Here is a 24,808-nt window from a genome sequence, read left to right on the forward strand (position 1 = left end):
TGCTGCTCAAATATTACACTACAGAAGGAACATGGCTTAGTAGATTCAGGAAAAAGGACTGTGGCTATGAAATACAGTTCAAATAAGTTACTCAAGTTAGCTGGAACAAAATGAAAAAAAAAAAAGACGCTATGCCTAACTCAAAGGTTTATTTTTTTTTTTAACAATGACTTGAGGTTACATAGTATTTTGCAAATAAGCACTTCATAAATTATTCAATAACCTTAAAAGGCAGTGCTTCTTTAAAGCACTGCAATGCTTTTAAAAATTACCCCATTCAGAGGCAGCAGTATATTGATATCACCATTTTTTTAAGAGTGAAGTTACAGGGGAACATATAATTAGTAAACAATCCCTCCCAACAAATGAAGTAATAAAACCATAAAGGAAGAAAGGCCTGAAGCAAAGTAACAATCAATACACATTAGAAATGTATTTTCATTTTTATTTCAAAACAACTTAAATTTTTAGACAAATGATTTTAGTATATAAATTTGATTGTTTTTTTATACAGAATATAAAGATTTCCCTCATTAGTCTTCCATAGAAAGTGTTTTACAAGCCTCAAGGAAGATACTTTCTGCACACAAATGTTTCTCTCACATGTGGGGTACTGGAAAACAACTGCCTAATGCTTCTACACATAAATTAGAACAGGTGACACTGCATATCAAAAAGAGCGTGAGAAACATTTTAGTCAATCATACACAAGAAGCAGATGTGACAAGGAAAACTGTGCAAATTCCAGTAAGGCCAAGTCAGTAACTTTAGTGGGAACACAGTAGATAATTGAGGGGGATGAGTAGTGTGCACCGAATTAAACAGCAGTCAAGAGCTATTTTTTTTTTAAAAGGTAGAAAGAGGGACTTTTGCTAAAGCAAATGAATTTGTTTTAACTGCCAAAACAAAGCAAAACTGAGCATCATAATGAGTGTTAGTATACTGGAGGCTTATTGGCCTGTTTCTGTGCAGCATGCTAAAATTAGCGAGAACCTCTTCACCGGTGCGTAGGAATCACTAATATTCATGGTAATAGTTTTGTTTATTTTTACATAGATTTTTTACAGCATTCAGGCATGTCTGATTTTGGATGGAGTATAACTTTTATCTATTATTTCATCTTGTAAAAACATGTGAAGACAACGTTCATTCTGTGCCAACGGGTGGCCAGCAACCCTAGAAACAAGAATAAAAAAACGACTCAATTCACAGGATTTCATAAAAATGAAGAAAAGAGACTAAATCTGGGCTTACATAGACACCTATTTCTTCACGTTAAAAAAAAAACAGCAGCATTCAATACCTTTCCTCAAATCCAGAGAAAATCTCCAGTGACAAAAAACTTTAGAGCATGTATAGGAATCAATCAAGCCCCATTTCTCTCCCTCCCTTCCTTCATTTAAAGTTGAGGAGATCTCCTAAAGTATCTACTACTACCACTACCTACTACCAAAGTAGATGAGATTTAAAGTGAGATGAGATTAAAAAAAGGACTGTTTGGCTTTTTTAACATCTCATGTATGGTACTGAAAAATTCCCAGAGTTGCAATGTCTTTCCCAAAAGGGCAGAATGTTCACAAAAGAGAGCAACAATAACTGTGTTAAGAAACTGCAGAGACAGTTCTTGGGCTTTGTGCAACCCTCTTCTAGTTTTCTTTTCTTTTCTTTAGGCTTATCAAGTATATCCTAAAGTTACTAGGGATCAAAACTAGGGAAAATCCACCAAAAAGCTCCTTTCACCACTGAATATATATGTAATACAAGCATATTTCCTAAGACTCTTTTTTAAAAGAAGAAATACTTACTGTTAACAAGTCTAGGGAGCTCTTTATTAAGGTCAATACACAATTATAGTCAGTCTTTTTTCCTTTCATAAATCTTCCTATTACCTTCGCTTTTAAAAGAGCTACAATTCAAATAGGAATGAAATACATGGCTAGAAATTTTGGTATGCAGTCTATTAATGGTTTCTAAAGTAAATGACCAAATTGAGACAAACAATCCTAAGTATTCTTACAGTTTCAAAAGAATACATTTTACCATGAAAATTAAAGAAAAATGTGCACCTTTACACAAGACATGCTGATAATACCTCCATCTGCAATCAAACAAAATGATTGCAAGTGCATTGTAAGTTTTATTGTTCATGACAGAACATACCTTAAATCAGAAAGATCCACACAAGTAAAACTGCATTTTTTTTAAATGCTGTAATTTCAGTAGTAATTTGCATAAATTAACCAAGGAAAACAAATACAAAACTTAGGTCAACACAAAGATACTCATTTCAATCACTCAACTGTGTTAATATTTAACATCATACACATCATTCAACTTGTTAGATGCTTCTACATTTTTGAAGCTTAAATTATGCAAAAGTTATACAAGCTTAGAAATGGCTGTCAAGTCCAAACGGAAATGCCGTATTTTATACAATATGGTGTTTGTAGGTTGTAAAAAAAATGTGTATGTTTCATACAACAGCAGAAAAGGTTACCTGAACTTGCCTTAAAGAATAGAGAACACTTACTTGTTTATAAATTGTTCAAGCCCTTGCTTCCTTTCCTCTATAAAAGAATCATCAAATATCCCATCATCTCCTCGAAAAGGAAGCTGACGCAGAAATGCTTTCCCAGGAAGGGGCGGGACTACAACCTGAAGAGGAAAAAGAAAAGAAAGTTTAATTCATGCAGATGTTAAGCTGAGAAGTGCTGATTTGTAGAGTATTTCATCCCAGGCTAGTGTGAGCCCTCAATGCACGTCACATCTTCTTAGCTAGTTTTCAAGAGATCACTGCTAAGGAAAACAATTGGGGAAAAGATTATTTGCGCTACATTCTGGAGACGAATAATTATAGAACCACTCTTTAAGGAAATTCCAAATGTGAAAACCTCCTATCCAAACTACCTAGTGCCAAATGCCTGACTCATGTCAGGGTTACTTTTTTTTAAAGCTTAAAAAATTTTAGTGACTAGCAAAAGAAAAGTGTAATTGCCTGGAAGAATGGGAGAAATATGCAAAAGAAGAATGTGAGAAAAATGCAAAAGAAGAATGCTTCATCACCTACTACCCAGAAAAAGAGGAGGGAAAAAAACCTGGCAAAAGAGGAAATGCTATAAAAGATAAAAGGTAACATAAGATGAGGATTATTACAAGGTTAAGAAATTAAATTTGGATTATCTCTTGTTGAAAACATTTTCCTTACTTGGAATTTGAGATTTCAGAAAGAACATATAGCAGTGGGAGGCTAAAGTCTCCCCTTAACAATATTACTAATTCATAGGATGACCACAGGCAAGTCACCTCAGTTTTCTCATCTAAAATATGATGGGATGTTTCTCTTAGCTTAAAGGTTCCAAGATCTGGAGTTTTCTGTGAAAAATATACCATGGTAAAAGAGAATGATCTTTAAGATAGAAGGTAAACAACAGGGATTCAAAGAATTTAATGATTAAGAAAAAATGCTAAGATTTGTATCTGCTGGACTATTTAGCACAGGTGTGGTTAAATGAACTTTGACTTCTAATGTCTTTCCAGCTTCTTTCTGGACATCTCCACCTGGAAAGAACAGTTTGCTAAGGGAAGAATGAGTGTACTTTTAGACATCTAGAATTTGAGGTAATAGTGGGACATGCAACTAAAACCACTTTTAACGTTGAACTAACCCTCATCTTCTGCCAGGCTACAAACCACACGAGTTTTATATATGCCTCTATGTATTTGTTGTCTCCCCTATTAGAAATGTTGAGTTCTCCGAGGGTAGAGATTATTTTGTTCTTCTCTTTGTGGATCCTGAGAGCTTAGCGTAAGTGCTTAACACATGTCTGAGTCAGCTTAGGATAGGAAGATGAAGAAGGAAGAATCTGTTAACAGATCTTATTTTTTCTCCCTTTAAAATGTATCTCATATTTGCCCATATTCTTCCATTCCCACTTCCTTCAGCCCAGTCCAAATCCTCAGACTCTTACATTTGGATGCCTACATTTATCTTTCTGCTTTTCTTCTGTCCTTCTATTCCATTCTACATACTGTCATCAAACTAATCTGACCTAACAATTAAATCTACTCTTCTGCTTTAGGAAACTACTACAGTTCTTTTCACCTAGTGGATTAAAAGTCCAAATATCCGCTTGATTTTCCAGGCCCTTAGTCAATCTTATTTTTTTGTTACTTTGTAAAATAAGCCCTCCATTCCAATAAAACCAATCTCTGCACTGGTTCTGGAACACAACACATCCTCATTCTTACCTCCCTGCCTTTATTCACGCTGTTCTACCTTAATGGAATGCAATGTCTATCATTATTCTACAGGGCCAGTTCTTCAATGAAGCCTTCTTTAACTACTGGAGATCATGCTGATCTTTCTTGTCAACTAGCAAATGCTTAACCTACATTTGCTGAACAAATTACCCTGGAGTCTATCCCATACAGTTTTTAACACTCAACTGCTCTCATTCTTTCATACTATCAGTTTTGTCTCGCCCAACTAGAACACAAGTACTTTGAGGGCAAGAATTGTTTTGTGATTGCTCCCGACAAACCACAAATATCTGAGTGTGTGTTACCCCAAATGGGGTCATGAAGAGTTGGACACAACTGAAAAAATAACTGAACCACAAAAATTACGTACGAGGTGCCACACTGAGGGCATACTGGCTATTCAAATACTCCTCAACGTATTATATTTTAATAGGGGAAAAAAGAAACACACCCAAACAACTAATACAATGTAGGACTGTGATAAATATTGCAAAAAGAGGGACAAAAAATACGCAGTAGGTAAAAGTCTAGAATGTTTAATGATGGGTTTAAACATTTGAACTGAGTTTGAGGAGACACAATTTCAATTAAGAGATGGAAAGTAGAGCAGAGATGAGGGATAATAGGTGGGAAGAGACAGAAGGTGATGCTAAGAGCATTTCAATTAAAGGAACGCATGAATTTTCATGCAGAGATCAAGAAAAAAAAACTGTGGGTTATATTTAAGGAATGAAAAATAGTACAGGTTTATTACAGCATTTAAATCGAGAGCTAAAGTGGACGTCAGAGGCCACTGAGTCCAATCCTCTTACTTCACAAGTGAGGAGATTGAGGCTCAAGGAAGTTCAGTAATTTGCCAAAGGATGTAACACCAGTAGTATCTAATAAGGTATTTGAACCTAGATCTGATTCCAGAGCAGTAGTCTCACTGCCATGTACTGCAGCAATGACATAAAGGACTGGAAAGGCAAGTTGGGGACACATCATGGTAGACCTTGAATACCAGAACAAGAGAGTAACACAGCCAAAGTTATGCTTTAGGAAGATTACGTAGTCAGGTAGTGAAACAAAGTAGGTACCTATTATGTACCAATTATTAGGTACCTGTTAGGTACCAATCCCTGTCCCAGGCACTAGGGAAACAAAAGTAAAAGAGAATCTCTGCTCTCAAGAAGTTCACTGTATAACAGGGAAAGACAACATGCAAACAACTACATAAAAAAAGATATACCCATATTGAGAGAGATGTATGTGTAATATGTATATGTGTATGTATGCACAGAAAAATAAATTAGAGATGAATGCAGAGGGAAAGCAATAAAATTGAGGACTAGGAAAGGCTTTTTGCAGGAGGTGAAGCTTTAGCATCACTAGGTACTTTGGAGAGAGCAGTTTCTGTTGAATATTAAGGAAGCCAGACTGCAAAGAGGTAAGACAGAGGAAAGAAAGTGGAGGCTTCTATTGTAGGTGGCATTCTCAAGAAGTTTAGATACAAAAATAAGGAAGAATACATATAGGGGTACAGCTAATGGGGGAAAATGTGACAGCTTTCTGAGGATGGGAGCAACAAAAGTATGTTTGTAAGCAGTTAGGAAGCAGCCAGTAGATAAAGATCAATTGAAGATTAGTAAGAAAGTAGAACAGACAGAGAAGGTAATCTGCTGGCGGAGGCAGAATAGAATGGAATCATTTGTGCACATTCAGGGGTTTGCCTCACGAAGGAGAAGGGCTACTTCCTCATGTTTGCACATTCAAACAATACAGAAGGTAGAAGGAAGGAGACTAGACTCAATTATGTATCATCTTAAAATTTATGAGTTTTGCTAACAACCTCGTTTTATAAATAAGAAAACTAAAGATGAGAGGATATGAAACATTTCTTCAATATCACAAAACTTACTAAGTAGCAGATCTAAGACTTGAACCAAGGTCCTCTCAATTCTAAAGTAGGTGATCTTTCTACAACACCAACTAACATGTTAGAAAGCTATTGTTCAAGTAAAAGGTGCTAATATTCTGAATCGGGACCCACTAGGAAATGGGAAAGAAAAGAAAAGGATGAAGGCAAAAAGGTACTACAAAGGCAAAATCGATAATGACCTGGCTAGCAATCAGCTTGAGATGGGCATGGTGAGGGAGAGGACAATCAAGGATGACTTGATGGTTTTAGCTTGGATGACATCAAGGATGGTGGTAACATTAACAGAAACAGAGAAGACAAGGAAGATAAATAGGTTTTCCTTTGAGGGGGGGAAGAAGGCATGGAAGAAAACGAATTCAATTTTGGACATGCTGAATTTGACATGCTAGAGAACAACTGAATGTAGATATATGTCAGGCAGTTGGGAAATGAAGATCCATAGCTTAACTGAGAAGACAAGATATAAATTTGAAAGGTATTCTCAGAAAGTTTGCATTATTCAGAGATGATAACTGAAACCATGAGAGCTGATGAATACACTGTTGTATATACCAGAAATGACAAGTTCTTCAGAAGTTGATCAACAAGAAGCTGCTTCTAATATTTAAAAACACAAAACAGAAATCAAGACTATTTTCCTGATAGGTTTAATATTTTAGTTTAAAATACATTTTGCTTAGAGGTAACATTATAAGAATGTTGTTCTAGATGGTGGAGTAGAAGGACAGACCTGCTCTAGCTCTCCCCCCCATAACCCATAAAATACCTGTAAAAAATGACTCTAAACAAATTCTAGAGCAGCAGAAGCCACAAAATGACAGAGTTTAACAGATTTCCAGCCCAAGACAGCCTGGAAGGGTCTATCACATCAGGCTCAGAGCACAGCACAGCCCAGCATGGGCCACCAGGCACAGACAGGACTGGAGCAGGCTTCTGGGTGCGGAATCACAGGTAGCAGCTGTGATTCCCAGATTTCTTAACCCACAAACACCAAAGACAGCTTCAGAGGTCAGTAAGAAAACTCTTTCACCTGGGTGAGAGGGGAGCTCAGTCTGACCCTCGCCCTGGTCCAAGGGTGGTCACAGTAGTGTCCACTTTTGGAGCCTTTCCTAAAGACCCTGGGGGAATTGAACAGCTGATCTGCGTCTCAATCCTGAGTGTCAGTCCTGGGGTGAGGAGGAGCACTTACTGGCATAGAGGAGCTGGTGGGAGCTATGGAGAGGCAACCCTACTTGCAGTTCCAGGGCAAAAAAGAGTATTTGTGGTTGTTCACAGACCAGAGTACAGGCCAGGAGAGGAGTAAAGTCTCCCTTGATTGTATCACCTTGGAGGAACTGAGAACTTACAGGTCCCTAGAAATATCTCAGAGAATAGCTGCACAAAACCTCTGAAGCCTATGGCAGTATACCCTCCACTTGACAAGCAACTCAAAAGTCAAGTAACTGGCTGGAAAAGGGCCAAAAAAGGGGAAAAAAGTAAGACTATAGATGGTTACTTTCTGGGTGCAAAGGTATTTTCTTCCATTCTTTCGGATGAGGAAGAACAAAGCATAAAATCAGAGAAAGATATTAAAGTCAAGGTTTCTGTATCCAAAACCTCCAAAGCAATATGCAATGGTCTCAGGCCATGGAAGAGCTCAAAAAGGATTTTGAAAATCAAGTAAGAGAGGTGGAGGAAAAACTGAGAAGAGAAATGAGAGCAATGCAAGAAAATCATGAAAAGAAAGTCAACAGCTTGCTAAGAGACTCAAAGAAATGCTGAAAAAAATAACACCTTTAAAAACACACTAACCCAAATAGCAAAAGAGGTCCAAAAAGCCAATGAGAAGAAGAATACTTTAAAAAGCAGAATTAACCAAATGGAAAAAGAGGTTCAAAACTTCACTGAAAAAAATAGTTCTTTAAAAATTAGAATGGAGCAGACAAAAGCTAATGACTTTATGAGAAGCTAAGAAAGAATGAAAAAATAGAAGACAATGAGAAATATTTCACTGGAAAAGCAACTGACCAGGAAAACAGATCCAGGAGAGATAATTTTAAAATTATTGGTCTACCTAAAACCATGATCAAAAAAAGAGCCTAGTCATCACCTTCCAAGAAATTACCAAGGAAAACTGGCCTGATATTCTAGAACCAGAAGATAAAACAGAAATGGAAGGAATTCACTGATCACCTCCTGAAAGAGATCCCAAAAGGAAAACTCCTAGGAATATTGTAGCCAAATTCCAGAATTCCCAGGTCAAGGAGAGAATATTACAAGCAGCCAAAAAGAAACAATTCAGTATTGTGGAAATACAATCAGGATAACGCAGGATTTGGCAGCTTCTACATTAAGGGATCGAAGGGCCTGGAATATGATATTCCAGAGGTCAAAGGAGATAGGATTAAAACCAAGAATCACCTACCCAACAAAACTGAGTAAAATACTTCAGGGGAAAAAAATGGAATTTCAATGAAATAGAGGACTTCCAAGCATTCTTGTTGAAAAGACCAGAGATGAATGAAAATCTGACTATCAAATATAAGAATCAAGAGAAGCATGAAAAGATAAACAGGAAAGAGAAGCCTTAAGAAAAAAGTTGAACTGTTTACATTCCTTACATGGAAAGCTCTTATTTGTAACTCATGACCTTTTTCAGTATTAGGGTAGTTACAGGGAATATACACATACATATATGTATGTATGCATGTATGTATGCAAGTGTATATTATATATGTGTAGGTGTGTATATGTACATGGGTGGATGTGGATGTATATATATGCATGTGTACATATATATGAATGTGTACACATACATACACAAACACACACACAGAGGGCACAGGGTGAGCTGAATATGAAGGGATGATACAAAAAAAAAATAATAAAAATTTACTGTTGAATGGAATGTAGTAGGAGTAAGAGAAAGGGAGAGTTAGAATGTAGCAAATCTTCTCACATAAAAGAGGTAAGAAAGAGCTTTTACAATGGAGAGGAAGAGGTGGGAGATGAAAGGAAATAAGTGAGCCTCACTCTCATGGGATTTGGCTTAAGGAGGAATAACACACACTCAATTGGTTATGGAAATCTATTTTACCCTGTAGGAAGGCAAGGGGTAAGGGAACAGGAGAGAGAAGACAAGAGAAGGGACAGCAAATTGGGGAAAGGGATAACCAGAAGCAAACACTATTGTGGGAGGACAGGTCAAGGGAGAAAATGGAATAAATTGAGGGCAGGATAGGACAGAGGGAAATGTGGTTAGTCTTTAACAACATAACTATTATGGAAGTGCTTTGCATTGTTACACATGTATGACCTACACTGAATTGCTTATTTTCTCAGTGAGGGTGGGTGAGAAGGGAGGGAGAGAATAAGGAACTCAAAACTTTAATAATGAATGCTAAAAATTGTTTTAGCATGAAGCTGGAAATTAGGATATACAGGAAATGGAGTATAGAAATCTATTTTGCCCTACAGGAAAACAGAGGGGAAGGGGGATGGAAAAAGGGTAGGTAATAGAAGGGAGGGCAGACTGGAGGAAGGGGTGGATGGGGTGCATGCTGTCCTTGGATGGGGGTGGGGAAAGATAGGGAGAAAATTTTGAATTCAAATTCTTGTGGAAGTGAATGTTGAGAAATGAAAAATAAATTATACATATATATTTTTTAAAGTTGTTCTACCCCAATTCTTACCTTGCTTTCTCTTTCTAATTCACTTCGAAGCCACTCAAAATCACTATATCTTCTTCTCACAGAAGACTCCTTCAACTTGAAAATAGGAAGATTTGTCTGAAAGACAAAAAAGTTAAAGGGCTTACATCATATGTTTGAAAAGAAACTTTTTTTTTTTAAATAAGAAAAATATGTCTAGCTGTCAAACCTGTATAGGTGTATACAGTTGCCAGGCCAATCTGACTTAGGAAGGAAACTGTTAGATAGCCTAAAAAAGTCAATATTTCATCTTTGAAAAGACAAAAAGTACAGATTTTATATTAATCGTTAAAGGGAACATTATTTAAAGGGCATAAAGTTTAAACAACTGGACAAACAGTTATTGCTGTTCATGACTGTGGTTGATTGTGCTATCCAAGATGTTTTATAGAAATCTTAAGTGCTTTTCTGCATTTCAGGAAGCAGTAAAATATCTCAAAAATAACTGCAGTACAGGAAGGCAATATCTAATTACAATAAATTTCTACTTACTACCTCATTTAAGGTGCTTATGTGCAGCAATTTAAAAAAAATATTTTAAAACAAAATTATTTTGTTTATATTACAAATGTGAGACTATACGTCTGATATAATAAAGATTTGAATAAGGTATTATTGCCTCTCCAATGCCACTAAAATACTGCAAAATAACTTGAAAATAAGTACATTTATCTTCAGTCTTCTCACCAGCAGGAAATTAAAGCAGCCATGCAAATTAGATCAGATTCATGGGATCCAGGCTCTTACAGGTTGTAGGAACGTTAAGTGTTCAGGCAAAACTGAAAACACGATCTCTAACACTGAGGTTACACAGGAATGCGAGAAAACATTTAGGGACTTGGAGTCTTTACAATCTCACACAGAAGCTTTTCACAATTTCTGACAGTTTAAATGAAAGCCTTTCACGATCTTTCACCTCTTAAGAATGGAGATAATCTACTAGTTCTCCTCTCTTAGGGAAGATATAAATTAGAAACCAATGGATTGGTGGTCATTTTTGATTTATGGAGCATCAGTTAGTTATGTGCTATTTGACATCAATATTTAATTTTACAACAAAAAAATTTTTAACTGATCATTTCAGGAATTTACATAAAGATTCAGAGGGGAGGAAAACCCTCTATATTATGTTACATTCAACCTAAAAAGGTTTCTTTTCTTTCTTAGGGCAAATAGGAGACTAAGGTTAAATAAGCTTAACACTTTTAGAATGACAAGTTGTATTGAAGATAGAAGGTACAAATAAAGTGTCACCTGACAGACTTTAGAGATTTAAGTATAAAACAAAAGGTCAACCCAAACCAATAGGTATTAAAAACTGAACTTGCTCCTAAAAGTCTAACAAATTTCTAGTTATATAATTAATAAAAATGTTTCTGGGAGCCAGTGTGCTGCTTAGTAAAAAATAAGAGCTTTGTGCTCAGGACCTTAAACTCATTTTGTAGTGTTCTCAACTTTTTCCAAAGTGTATTAGCTTCTACACTGTATACCTTACAGCTTGAAGTCCTACACAGATGCTGTTGTATATGTTTCATGCATGAAACCAAATCTCACAAGAGGTTTAAAAGCACTTGAGTTTTCTTTCCCAGGTAACCACAACATTTGTTCATTGTATTAATGACTAAGAGCAAAATTGCACCTAACAAGACTCTTATTATGCTAAAAGTCAAGCTTATATTCAAAGATGCTGGCTTTCTGTACAGAGGAGTATTCTTATCCCCAATAGGGAATAAAATTAGGTCCCCTAGAGCGCAGGATGATGATTCCCAGAAATAAAGCACTGGATTATTTCTCTCTAATTTCACCTATTGGCTTTTTAACTGAGTTCAACCTTCCGCATTAAAATATTAAGTCTTTGTAAGTGTCTAAAGACAGAAAGGCCTTTACAATACTGAGTGTTTTCTGCAGGTGAGATTTTACATTTTGAATTCCCTCCTCTCAAATTACCTTACAAAGGGGATTAACTGCTCTCTTTTATTCAATACCTTAAGATCAAGCCTGTGAAAAGAGTTCCCTAAGAATTTTCATACTTCTGGGCACGGAAGTCTATAAAGTTAATCTCTGAAACAACATATCAAGCTTACAGGTACAATGTTGGTGTAAGAGTGCCAATTCAGCTCATTTTACCTTCCATTTTCCCTTTTGAACTTTTGACACACAATCATGATTACATCTGACTCATTCTAATACAGAATTTTCACCATTTTGAGAGTACATAAGTAAAGAAAGCTTCCCCTAAGGTTTGACTTTTTCCAAAAGAGCAAAATCAAAAAGAGTCTATCACTAAGGTGAATTTTCAAGTACTTTTTAATACATTTTTTCTGCCTCAGCCTTTTCTCTTTTGTTACCCTAAGAGTATCTGGATATAACACCTTAAATTTTAGCAAGAATGAGTTATTTATCTACTACATTTCTATGAACCAACCAGATTTAAAGGGTAAAATTTAGCAGTAAACTAAAAGATTAATAACACAGAAGAACTACTGAAACCTTACCATTAAACTACCACATCTTATTATAAACTTTTGTGGTCACTCAATTATTTGGAATGCATTAGAAAAGAGGAAAAAGCTCCAAATTACCTGCTTAGACTGAACATGAGACAGTACAGCATCATTAGTATTCCTAAATGACTAACAAGAGGCCCCCAAGTTTTCACACTTAAGAGTTCTCTTTTCCATTCCAAGAGTTCCCCAATTTTCCTAGGTTAATGGGGACTCTCTCTGGAGAGTCATACTTTTGCCTCAGTGTTGAATGGAAGTTACCCTGATTTTTGAATAATATGCCTGCAGAAGATAACCTTTGGCAAGTTTTTCCATGTTGGAAAGGCTAACAGGCTAACATATGACACCAGCAATAGACTAGGTTAAGCTTTCCAAGAACCAGCCTCATCAAGTATAGAGAAGCTTTCCAGTAGTAGTCTGGGCATGGCAAGACGTACAAGGCCCCTCAATCCTGGGCATCCCTTTTCCACTTCTGCAATGACGGCAGAAGAGCGGGAAGGGGGTGAGGGAGTGGCAGGGGCCACATAAAAGGTACCAATAACCATACAGTTTTAAAAGCACTTACAAATAATTAGCTAATAGTACTTTAAATGTGAGATTCTTGTCCAATGACCAATGAGCGGACATACATTTAGTAAATGAAACTGGAAGAAAAAGGAAATTGCAGTCGAATTGAAAAATGATTGACAGCTTCACTTTAGAGGGACAAATAGGGGAGTTGGTGAAATTGGTTTTATTGCATACCCCAAAAGAGAAACATCATTTTGTGGGATGCCTGATCATCTTATCTTGCTTGCACTCATCAAGATAGCTGTTGCTTATCTGCTAACATCTCTTTCAGAAGATGAAGAGGTAGAAAAATTCTTTTGAAGAATTCTGAATGATCATCCAGCTTAAATTAATATAATTAATACTTGGTGACTTCAACATAAAGATAGGCAAAGGGGAAAATTCCAAAAAAATATGTTGGAATACATAGTTTAGGCAGGCAAAAGAGACGTTAAAGGGTTGAAGATTATAGAGATGCCTCATATCCATAAATCATTTACATCTTTTTTTGAGGGGGGGGAAAGTCAGCAGAGAACATAGCAAACTCCAAATATGATCAATTTCTTTTTTTTTTAATGTTAACAGTTAGCAGTCTTTACAAAGTCAGACCACTGATCTGTTAAGAACAAAGATTAAACAAACTATTGATGCAAAAAAAAAAAAAAAGAGGAAATGGATATAAAAATAAAAACTAGCAGAATATCACCATTTCCAAAGGAAATGTAATCAGCCTGGTATAGTGGATAATAACTAGTCTCAATGTGACCTTGAGCAATTCATTTAACTCTTTAGTGTCCAAGGCAACACTAGGAATTTAAAATTGTTTCTTATGCAATGGAGAGTGTGTTAGACCAGCTATTAGCAAGACCAGAGCTAAAATCCCACCTGCCATTTACTTACCTGTAACCCTGGGCAAATCACTTAAATCTGTCTCAATTTCCTCATTTATAAAATAGGGATAATAAAAGCATCTACCTCACAGAGTTGTTATGAGGCTCAAATGAGATAACATATGTTTTGCAAATTCTAGAGCATTACATAAATGCTAGTTACTATTGTTATTTTATGAGATTACAGTTCTAAACTAAGGATATGATCCTAGTTCATAAAGTGGCTTTTCAACTTTACACTTTACATTTTATATCCTTCCTAAGATAATCAAGGCTCTTTATGGTGCTCATGCTCTAAATAAGGAATATGACAAAAATACGGATTACCACAACATATAGTATTCTAAGTACATCAAAGAAGTATAAAACAGTGCTATCTGAGCTATGAGGTGGGAAAAGTCATCACTGATCAAAATATCACTGCCTTGTTGAACTTAGAGGCCATCTATTGTTAAACATAACTTGATTCATCATCAAAATTTTAAGTTCTCCATTCTTTGATGTTGGCAATAAAGTTTAGTGGATAGAGTGGTGGACTTAAAGAGGCAGGAAAACTAGATTTCAAGTCCTAGACTATGTTTACCAGCTATGTGATTATGGGCAAGTCACCAAATCTCTACAAACCTCAATTCCCTCATCCATAATATAGGGATAATACATGGATGTTAGGAAGATCAAATGAAGGAATGCATGGAAAGCACGATTTCACTAGATGTTACCTCATCTATTTGGATATTACTCCAACTTTATGAAGGACCACAATACATCCATACCTTCTTATCAGTCTACTCTCTTGTCCACATCTTTCTATAAATCCTTCACAGGAATCTACCTAATGAGGTAGGGGCCTTCCTTCTGATTTTCTGACAATAAACTACCTGTGAAGTATATAGGCTGTCCATTTGTTATCCCTTATTCACATAATGGGATCCCTTTATTTATAAGACATACATTGCTGTGACATCTCTGTAGCTTCCCAATTTATCAACCTCAACTATCACAATCTGCAGTTTCACTCTAGCACAGCCATACAAAGGAATGGTCATAACCTTGATCCAATCATCAGCTACAAGTCTACTACCCAGAATTCTGAAATTTCTATAGGAGACCATTAACTTCTTTTCTCCTTGTGCCATGACACTCCTACACATATTCTCTGTCCTTGCTGCAACTTTAGACATTCTATTCCCTGCCTGCTTTGGACAGGTTGGCCTTCTTGCCCTAGCCTCACTGTCCTTCCTTCAAAATGCTGACCTTATAGTTAACCAATTCAGCTTTACACTGTCCTAAACTTTAGTCCAATTGCAGTTCACCCCTTTCCAATGCTCAGTTCTGGGTTTCTCTTACCATATGCCTTCTTTATTTTTTTGAACTTAAATGCACATGGAAGAAATCACATACCCAGGCTGATTGGGTCTTTTACAAGTCATGGTCACCTCTTAGATCCAAGAACCCAGGAATAGCAGTCCTCCCTATCCAGATCACCAGTCCTTGCCTCCAATCTGCTTCTCACAGCCATCACAGAAGGAAGCAACTCTTGCTGAGACTGAACTTGTCAACTGCCCCTGAAGGCACTACAGCCCCTGCTACTGCAGGCCCTGAAAAAAAAGTTCTCAGCACCAAACTCCTTGGCGCTACCAAATGGCTGACTGAACCCTAGTTTCTAACCTCTCCTTCACTTTCTCTACAAAAAAAATTACAAAATATCAGTTTAATTTTTCTAACAACTATGTTTTTCCCCCTACACCTGACAAACAGACCATCTTATTGTTACTATTTGAAAGCTCTTTTAATCACTCTGAACTACAGATCTTTAAATTGGACATGAAATTCCTTTATGATTTGTCTCCTTAAAGTTATAAAAGTATCACAAATAACTGTACCAATGCTTGGAGTCATGGAAGTATCAGACTGTAAATCATATATGAAGAGTTCTTTAAATATTTTGTTTTTAAAAGCTTTTGTACTTGTTGGGAAGTTTGGGCGAGGAAGAGGCAGAGAAAATAATAATTAAAATTCTGTCAATTACCTTCTCCTATATTGCCAAACCTCACTGGATTAAGCTTAAGCTAAATTCTGAATTTCATTACATTTTATTTCCACACATCTTTGAAGCATGCTAAATAATTCAGTGGATGACAACTTGGGAATATGAAATTGTCTTTTGCTATACAGTAATTTGTATAGCTGAATTTTTAACTTAGAGAATTGATAATAAGAAATTGTCTCTGCTTCCCATAGAGACGTCTGTTTATTTTGGTTAATGCTTTTCACTGAGCACAGAAGAATGTGAAGTAGATTATAAAGGTTGGATTATATAAAATATCAAGGGCATTCAGAAATATTTACTCTCCCTCCTCCCCAGGATGACTATATATTTGGTCTAAAATAGCAAAATAATTTTCTAAAAACACTTATAAGTTCATGCTATCCATTTTCAGTTTCTTTCCTTATATTGAAAATCTTTCAGACTGGAAAAATAGCAAACACAGTATTTGAAATAAACTCTAAATGCTGAAATGTTTATAGACATACTGACATCCATTATTCAAGATACTTGAGGTAACTGTCTAAAATATCATTTCTAAAAAGTATCATCTGGGAACCTGAGGATCCTTGAAACCCCTTAAGAAAGTCTGTGAGATCAAACCTATTTTTATAATAATACTAAGATATTAATTTGTAAAACAATCAATACTGATAGATACAAACCACATAAACAAAAGCTTTTGGAAGGGGTCCTCAATAATTTTTAATAGTGTAAGGGGGGATCTTGACAAAAAGTTTGAGAACCTCTGATCTAAGTGAGGTTTTTTAGTTATTGTAAAACCACTACTAATTAAATTCAACCCAGGCCCAGGACTCAGATTAGACACTTTACAGAGAATAGAATTTAGACACCTCAGTATAGATGTAAGACAGATATTTCTTTCATGCCCAAACACAGAAAGCTGCCTTCCACTTGGGCTTTGAGAAGCTAGCTACAATTTACAGAAGGTGACTTATTAAAGTCAATAGCTCACAGATATCCTATATGTGGCTGGATTATCACCAACTTCAGCAGAAAGACCAAACTTTTTTATGTAGTCATCTGAATACAGTTTAACAATAGATATCAGAAAAATGTTTACTAGCTGTTTCTAATATTTCTTCAGATAGTGTCACGTGTACATCTTAAAAGAGACTGGCAACTACATCAAAAGTATACTCAACAGTCCATGCTCTATTCAGTCAATCCTCAGAGATGTAAATGGATGCCCCACTACAGTTCTCATTAAATGGTTGCATTTCTTCCCATATCTGCATCTTAAGATAAAGGATAAGTTGAGAAGTGCTCCAGCCATTACCTCTCCCTTCAGAACTTTTGATACTAGTTTTACCCAATCTGGAATGGCATGAATAATTGCAGATATGGTTTATAACCTAGATGAACTTCAAATATATCTGGGGATAAGTCATTTAGTAAAGAAAAAGCTTTTAGTCAAGAGACCCTTTTGAAATGTAGATTGTCACTACGCCAAGGTATTCAGTTCAGTTTTTTCCAAGTACATGGCCTTCCAGTGTTACAATTCCCCGTTATTTTTTAAAAGTGTCCTTCACAGTATAATTTTCAACTAGTGCAGAGGAAATTATCTCAACTAGTTCTGTTACTGAGCTAGCCACACTAACACATCTTCCTACATTTTGGTCTAGGAACTAGCAACAAGATGCCAGTGATGTACCCATGCACAAGGTTGAATAGGGTTTTTGATGAGTAGCCCTCTAATGGAATGGAGTTTAGTAATGCTCTCAGAGGCCAGGGCAATTTCTACAAGAAAACAGAAAAATAAATTATGAACAAAGGGAAATCAATTCATAACTCCACCTGTAAGGTCTTCACACTTAGAATTTGAAAGAACTTAAAAGACTGGTCAAAAATGTCTCAGGCTATAGATACTGAAACTATTACAATATAATCTATAACACTTCTAGTTTACTTCTTATATATATATTGCTATTACTTATTTATCAAGGTTGTGTGGAGAATGCTTTACAAATCTTAAGCCACTATATTCAACATGAGTAAATTTGCTAATGGTGAGCCATTAAATTCATTAACAAGTTCATATCTATCAGAGGATCATAGAACTAGAACTAGAAGGGACCAGAAAAGCCACTAAGGTCAAGTTCTTTTGCTCAGAATAATAAAGCCCAATTAAAGAATAATGAACACTTCATTTCTATTAAGAGAGAACTTTATAGGAGAACTTAAATGAACAGTCTGTTAATATATACCAGGAACTGCTTTATTTTTGTCATATTAGAATCTAAGTTCCTTGAGAGTAAGGACTGTTCCATTCCTTTTCTTCATATCCCCAGTACCTAGCTTAGCATTGGCAATCAAGTGACACAAATGTATTAAGTGCCTACTATGTGCCAAGCACTGAGATACAAAGACAAGTACAAAACAGTCCCTGCCCTCAAGGAGTTTACATTCTAACATTGCAAAAACTGAAACATGGAGGCATCACATACATAAGACTGTACAAAATAGGTCCAAGGTAACCTTGGAGAAGAGGGAACAGGACCACTGGAAAGAGAGAAGGGGAGGGATGGAGAACAGGAAAGGCTTCAGAAGGCTAAGCTAAAAGAAAACCAGAGTCCAAAAGGGTGAAGAAGTGGAGCAATCCAGAAATGAAGGACAGCAAATGAAAACGCAAAGACAAAAGAGAGAGACTATCATATGAAAGGAACAAATAGGTTAGTCTGGCTGGACTGTAGTGTATATAGATGGGAATATTGTTAAGAAGACTAGAAAGGTAGGCAGTGTTAAGTTGTGAAGAGCTAAATGCCAAATGGAGTTCATCTTTGATCCTAGAGATGATAGTGAGCAGATGCTGGAGTCTGGTGATAGAGGAGGAAAAAGAACATTAGGAAAAATATCACTTGACAGTTGTGTGGAATATGTACTGGAGTGTGAAGTGACTTGAAGTAGGGAGATCTACTGGGATGCTATTGCATTAGTTTAGGTGAGAGATTATGAAACAGGGTAGTAGCTCTTTGAGTTAGAATGGAAGCAGAACCAACAGGACTAGGCAACTGATTAGATAACCTGGAGTAAGCACATGGTATTGGAAATGACCCTAAGTTTAGAACTGGATAAATGATAGTTCCTCAAATGTAATAAAGAAATTTGGAGAAAGAGTAGGCCTGAGGGAGAAGATAATGAGTTGTTTTGAACACAGAAACTGGCATAAAGAAAAGAGGTATTAGATAACAAGAGAGGGAAAAGAGGGAGCTCGTGGCAAATGGCCTCTTTTTCTGGCAAATTACGATCAGAGGTCCTGAGGCTGAACAGGTTGGGGAGGACCTGCTATGAGAGTCTTGAGAAGAGGTCTGGAACAGCCATTGCGCTAGAATCAATTAGGGAACAATAAAACTAAGAATGCCAAGAGAGCTCAGTTGAAATGAGGTAACATAAATCTGTAATAACCACAATTGCCAGGGTTGCATGATGTCTCTCAGTTGCTCCAAGGTGGCACAAACAAGAGAGAGAAGTTTACTCCTCTCCTGGCTTGCATTCTGTTCTGGGAGTAACCATAAGCACTCTTCTGTCCAGGATCTGTGAGTAGGATTCCCTCTCCAGAGCCTCCACCAGCTCCATCAGCCAATGCTCCTTCTCATCCCAAGACGGCCACTCAGGGCTAAGATTCAGATCAGCCACTCAATTCCCCCAGGGTCTTTAAGCCAAGGGCTCCAAAAACTGTGTCTAACAGCATACACAACAAAAAACAGACAAGGAACAAGGTAAAGAAGTCTGTTTATCCCTAAGAGAGACTGTCCTATGTCCTATGTTTTTGAATTTACTTTTTTTGGGGGAAGAGTTTCTATCTACTTGCTCTATGTTTATGAATTGTCACTTCTTGCTGCCGTCAACGTACCTTACTTTAGCACTTTCTCACATAACTTCCCTAATTTACTATTTTGTCTGGAAAAACAAACAAACTTGTTAGAACCCTACCTAAAATAAGAGTAAATGGAATCCGAGGTAGTACCTGAACATCTCTGAGAATAAATCACATAAGTATACGTGGAATTTGACAAGAATCAATAGAACTTTTGCTTCCCTGCACCCATTAAAGCCAGAAAGAGAGGAATGGGAAACCCAACCTCCCCTTCTTGTAACCCCTGGCTTCCTAGTTGACTCAACTTAAGTGCCACCATCTGTCCACATAAGATTTTTCTCAATTCCCTAACTATTTTACTCTCCTCTCAACCCAAAATTACTTTATATTTACTTCATGTATATTTTTGCTATTTTAAAAATTCTGATCTTTCCAAACACCAAAAAAGAGGGCATTTTCATATACAAAGTAGAAGAGATAAAAAAGATTATGTGAAATTGCACATCTCTATTATCATGCAGCTTGCTTTTAAAAATAAGCATATAATAAATTCAATATATTACTTTTAAAGCTTATCCCTATTTCATTCTGAAGCTTCTTCTGTCCTCTTCTATGCATGATATGTATTTACTTATTTGTATAAATGTTACTTCTCCCCAGTGTAATGTAAGCTCCTTGAAGGCAAGTACAGCTATTTTTTCTTTCTCTGTATCCTCTGAGCCTAGAAGCATAAAAAGCTGTTATCAATGGATGTGTTTGTTCAATTGTATCTTTATGTTCTGTACAGCTGAGATTGTTAGATAAGTGACTCCTGGGCAATCAAGTGTTAATGAATTCATTAAAGAACCTATACCATGAACTAAATGAAAGGTCCACATTCATTTTCTAAACAATTAAGCATCATCACAAGATGATGATAGCTTCTGCTAGCAATAAATAAACCTTAAAACAAGTGAATGTATACTGTTAGGGGGAGAGAAGTAATATGCCACCTACAAAAAAATAATGTGCCACCTAGAGGACAGAAAAACCTTCCTCCCCAAAAATGAATTAAGTTGACATATTTTACTACAGCTTGAAACATCATTTTGCAAACAAGCCACAGAAATACCAATAATGAGCCTTTTAATTCTCTAGGGGGTTTTATGGATATCTCAATCTACACATACAGATATCCACCTATCTCTACGTATGGGCAGCCATCATCTTAAAGAAAAAATACATTTAAGGGTCTGTCATTTTTAGGCCTTGTCCCTACTTCTGTAAACACACACTTTCCTTAAAATCTTAACAACCAAACTGATGAGGAAGGAAAATCCAACAGAGTTCACTTACAGGCTCCTTTCTCTTCTAGTAGATGATTAACTGGAGTAAGAATAGCCTGACAAATGATATCAAATACTATAGTCTCCATGTTTCAGATCTACAGATTAGCAGCAATGACATCACAACAGAAAAGACCTATAAGTCATTATTGTTCTGTTAGCCTACTGGTGTTCAAATCTTTTAGATCCAAATAATTCTATGAAAAAAGCATGTTTTACTTCATAACTTTATCCAAGCATTCTCAGATGAGTCACTATTAAAAACAGAGTTTAAAAGGAATATGTATCTTCTACGTATCAAAGAAATGTGTTCATATTTTTAATAGACAGTAAATTAGCACAATTTTTAAACGCTTTCTGGAAGGTGTACCCAATTTAACATTCTTTTAAGACATACTTAAGGTAAGGTAAAAGCAATGTGTTCTTGTTCTTTTTTCAGCACTTCTAATTCCTTTTTACTTTCAATTGCTTTTTCCCCTTCATGTTCTCTTTAAGTCCTCACCCTTCTAAAGTGGAAGAGAGATGACAGAACAAACTAGGTTAAGGAACAGGAGTTATTCTAGGTCTTCCTTGTTTCTCACCCCTCTAATCTTTTTTTGCAAGCATATTTTAGGTTCTTGTCTGTAAACTTGACTAAGAAACTCCACTAGTTAATAATTTTTGTTTAAATTAAGGCACTTAATTTAACAAGTATTTGAGTGCCTACTATGTAATGACGTACAAAAGTGGTATAAAACATGATCTCTACTGTAAAGAAACTTATACTCTAAGGAAACCTGGCAAACACACAAGAAGTAAGTAGCAGATAGGATAAAACATATAACTAAGTGCCAAAGGTGATAGAAAGCTTAAGTAAGGAAAAATCTGTGTGTTCTAGAAAAGTATAATAAATTGGGTTTATTTCTTAAGAAACAAGGAATGAAATCGTGAAAGTAAAATGCAGCAAAGCAGTTCAAAAAAGTCTTTCAGTCTTAGTCCAAAATTTAAAATTCTTAAAATAAATTTGATCTAAGAACTTATTTTAATTGTTCTTAACCTTTCATGTCAGACACATTAAATTTATCTTCCCTCATGTCTGTTTACTAAAATGTCCTATGGAAAAACTATTAGATGTAAATGTATTAGACATAGATGAAGCTTCTGAGAATTCTCATTTTCTCCCTTCCATAAGAAATTCAAATAAAGTCAGTATTTTTCCCTCAGCCAATAAGCCCACTTCAAATACTACAAATGTCATATCTGGTGGTAAGCTATGTATTTCAGCCTTAAGCCTAAACCTGGTGGATGTGAAGCAAGTAGGAATGTTTTGATAAATTCAAACTGTATTCTTCTCTCTTTGACTTTGTTATAAAATTTCTCTTGACTCTCCTCATCACCAATTTTATTTAGTGAGCAGGGAGAAAAGTAGCTATCAGAATTCCGAGATATGATGATGCACTGAGTTTAAAAGTTGAACTTTGTTTCAAGTTATGTGTAACATAACACAGTTAGCTATTAGAAGTCATAAAACGTTTCCTTCCCTCTCATCTTCCTTAGATCTTAAAGTAGTTTAAAATTACCTTGTTACTATAAAGGAGGGCATAGTGTGTAGGGAGCAAAGGAAAAATATATTCGGTATATATTTGGATATATTAGTTATCTCAAGTGATATGAAAACAAGACATCAATCAAATTAAAAGCTGTACACTCTAACGGCAGAGATAATACTCTTGGGCCAATCCTCTGAGTGAATACTTAGAAGTAGGCTTGGAGAAAGAATGAATCTCACTTGGATTCATTCATGGACCATTTCTATGGACACTGTACACCTTTCAAGCACATATACTGTTTTCTCTTAATTTCTTTGAGAATATTATTCTTAAAATAATTTGTCTTGGCTAAGCTGAAAGGAAAAGGAATCCATGTCTGGCCAAGATAGCTGCCTGAATGAGAGGGACTCTGCCCTCCTCCCCTACATGTACTCCAGCAAAAACCTGAAAAAAAAAATAATCACACCAAACCAAATATTCAAGAATTCCAATAAGACACCACACTAAGTAATTTCTTCCAACCCAGAACTGCACAAAACCCCAGAATCCCACAGACAATAGGCAAGGGGACCACCAACAAAGCCAGCATCTATACAGGTTAACAAGCCATTAGTCACCTAGAACAACCAAGAATACTGTTGTCTAGAGACAGAGTGGGAAGGCCCTCTAAGAAAAATCAAGGGAAGGGGCTGTGGAAATATATACTGAGCAACTAGTAGAGCATGAGAGTGATCAAATCTACTCAAATAGAGTCAGCTCAGGTCAAGAGGCTCTGAGGGTCCCTAAATATTTAGTGCTAAAATGTCAAAGACAACTTTGAAGATTTAGGGCTCTGACTTCAAAGATCCATGGGGAACTATTCAGGGAAGTGGAGGTCAGGCAAGGAATTCAGGATAAAAACAAGTAGGACCAAAAGTGCAAAAAGGAGCAAAAACTGCTCCTATCACAAAGCCCCATTCATGAAACTAAAGCTAGAGAGATGACTCAATCAAAGAAAACACCAACCAACATCAAATATTGTAAATCTTGAGATGCACCCCTCCCCAAAAAAGAGTAACTCCATAACAACTGCAACCAATGGATAACTCAAAATTTAAGATCTGGATGAAAGAACTGAAAGGGGAACAAACAGTTTAGAAGACAAAACAGTAAACCTTACCAAAAAATGTGATTCCTTGAAATCTAGAATATAGCAAACAGAAATCAATGACTCCGTAAGACAGCAAAAAAAAAAGCAACAAAAACCAAAAAGATATATCTGATATCAAAAACAAATTATCTGGAAAACAGGTCAAGGAGAGATAATAATCATCAAAAACCAGGATTTCCTCTCCCAAAGTCTGGATACTATAAGAAAAACAAAAAAACAACCTGTAAAGATCTGTTAAAACCAGAAAGCAAAGCGAAGACAGCAAAAACCCACTTCTTGAAAGCAGCTCAAAAAGGAAAGAAGTCCCAGGAATATCATCGTCAAAATCTAGCTTCCAAATTAAAGAGAAAATACAACAAGCATTCAGAAAAAAGCATTGTAGGGACCAAAAGAACATACTCAGGATGACAAGAAGCCTGTGATCTTAGCAACTACTAGTATAAATGAGAGGTGATTTGGGCAAACAATATTCCAAAAGGCAAAAGACAGAGCCTTAGAACCAAGAATAATTTATTCTTCAAAGTTAAGCATAATCTTACAGAAAAAAAAATGTATCTTTAATGCATTTCAGATAAAAAGCTCAGAGCTGATGAGGAACTTTAAAATACAAACACAAGTGTTCAGAGAAATCTTAAAAGGATAAATGTATTCAATCAATTGCAAAGGGATGTAGGATGACTTAGTGATAACATTCTAATAGAGGGAAAAGAAACAAATGTCCCTTCAGAAGTTTAAAGTTTTCAATGGGTAATGATTTAAATAAGAACAAGAGTTTGGGGGAGAAAGGGAGTGGACTGGTTCTGTTCTCTTTCCCCTTTTCAAACTCTTACAAGGGAGGGTACAAAAGATACACTAGTGAAGAAAGAAAGGGTGTGGAACTTTTTGGGGCATATGAATAGAGTATATAAACCTGAAAGAAGGGATGAGGAAAGCATGTGTCAGATGAACTTCATTCTCATCAGAAACAGACAAAGGAGAATTAAACACACACACACACACACACACATACACACACACAATTAGGTGTAAAATCAATACTTCAAACTCAACAAGAAAACAAATGGAAATGGAGTGAGGAGGAAGGGGAATAGTGAGCAGGCATTAAC

General features: G+C 36.1%; 1 protein-coding gene across 1 annotated transcript in view; it reads right to left on the reverse strand.

Annotated features, from left to right (window-relative positions):
• Positions 1-431: 431 nt before the first annotated feature.
• The window catches only part of SNX3 (sorting nexin 3), a 49,029-nt gene continuing 24,652 nt past the window's right edge, over positions 432-24,808 (reverse strand). The window contains exons 2-4 of the mRNA XM_072642994.1: positions 9,853-9,948; positions 2,531-2,655; positions 432-1,176 (exon numbers count right to left, since the gene is read on the reverse strand). Of these exons, the coding sequence (XP_072499095.1) occupies positions 1,071-1,176; positions 2,531-2,655; positions 9,853-9,948 (327 nt within the window). The 3' untranslated portion in view covers positions 432-1,070. The remainder of the gene's footprint in view (positions 1,177-2,530; positions 2,656-9,852; positions 9,949-24,808) is intronic.

This window comes from Notamacropus eugenii, chromosome 2 (assembly GCF_028372415.1).
Source record: "Notamacropus eugenii isolate mMacEug1 chromosome 2, mMacEug1.pri_v2, whole genome shotgun sequence".
NCBI lineage: Eukaryota > Metazoa > Chordata > Mammalia > Diprotodontia > Macropodidae > Notamacropus > Notamacropus eugenii.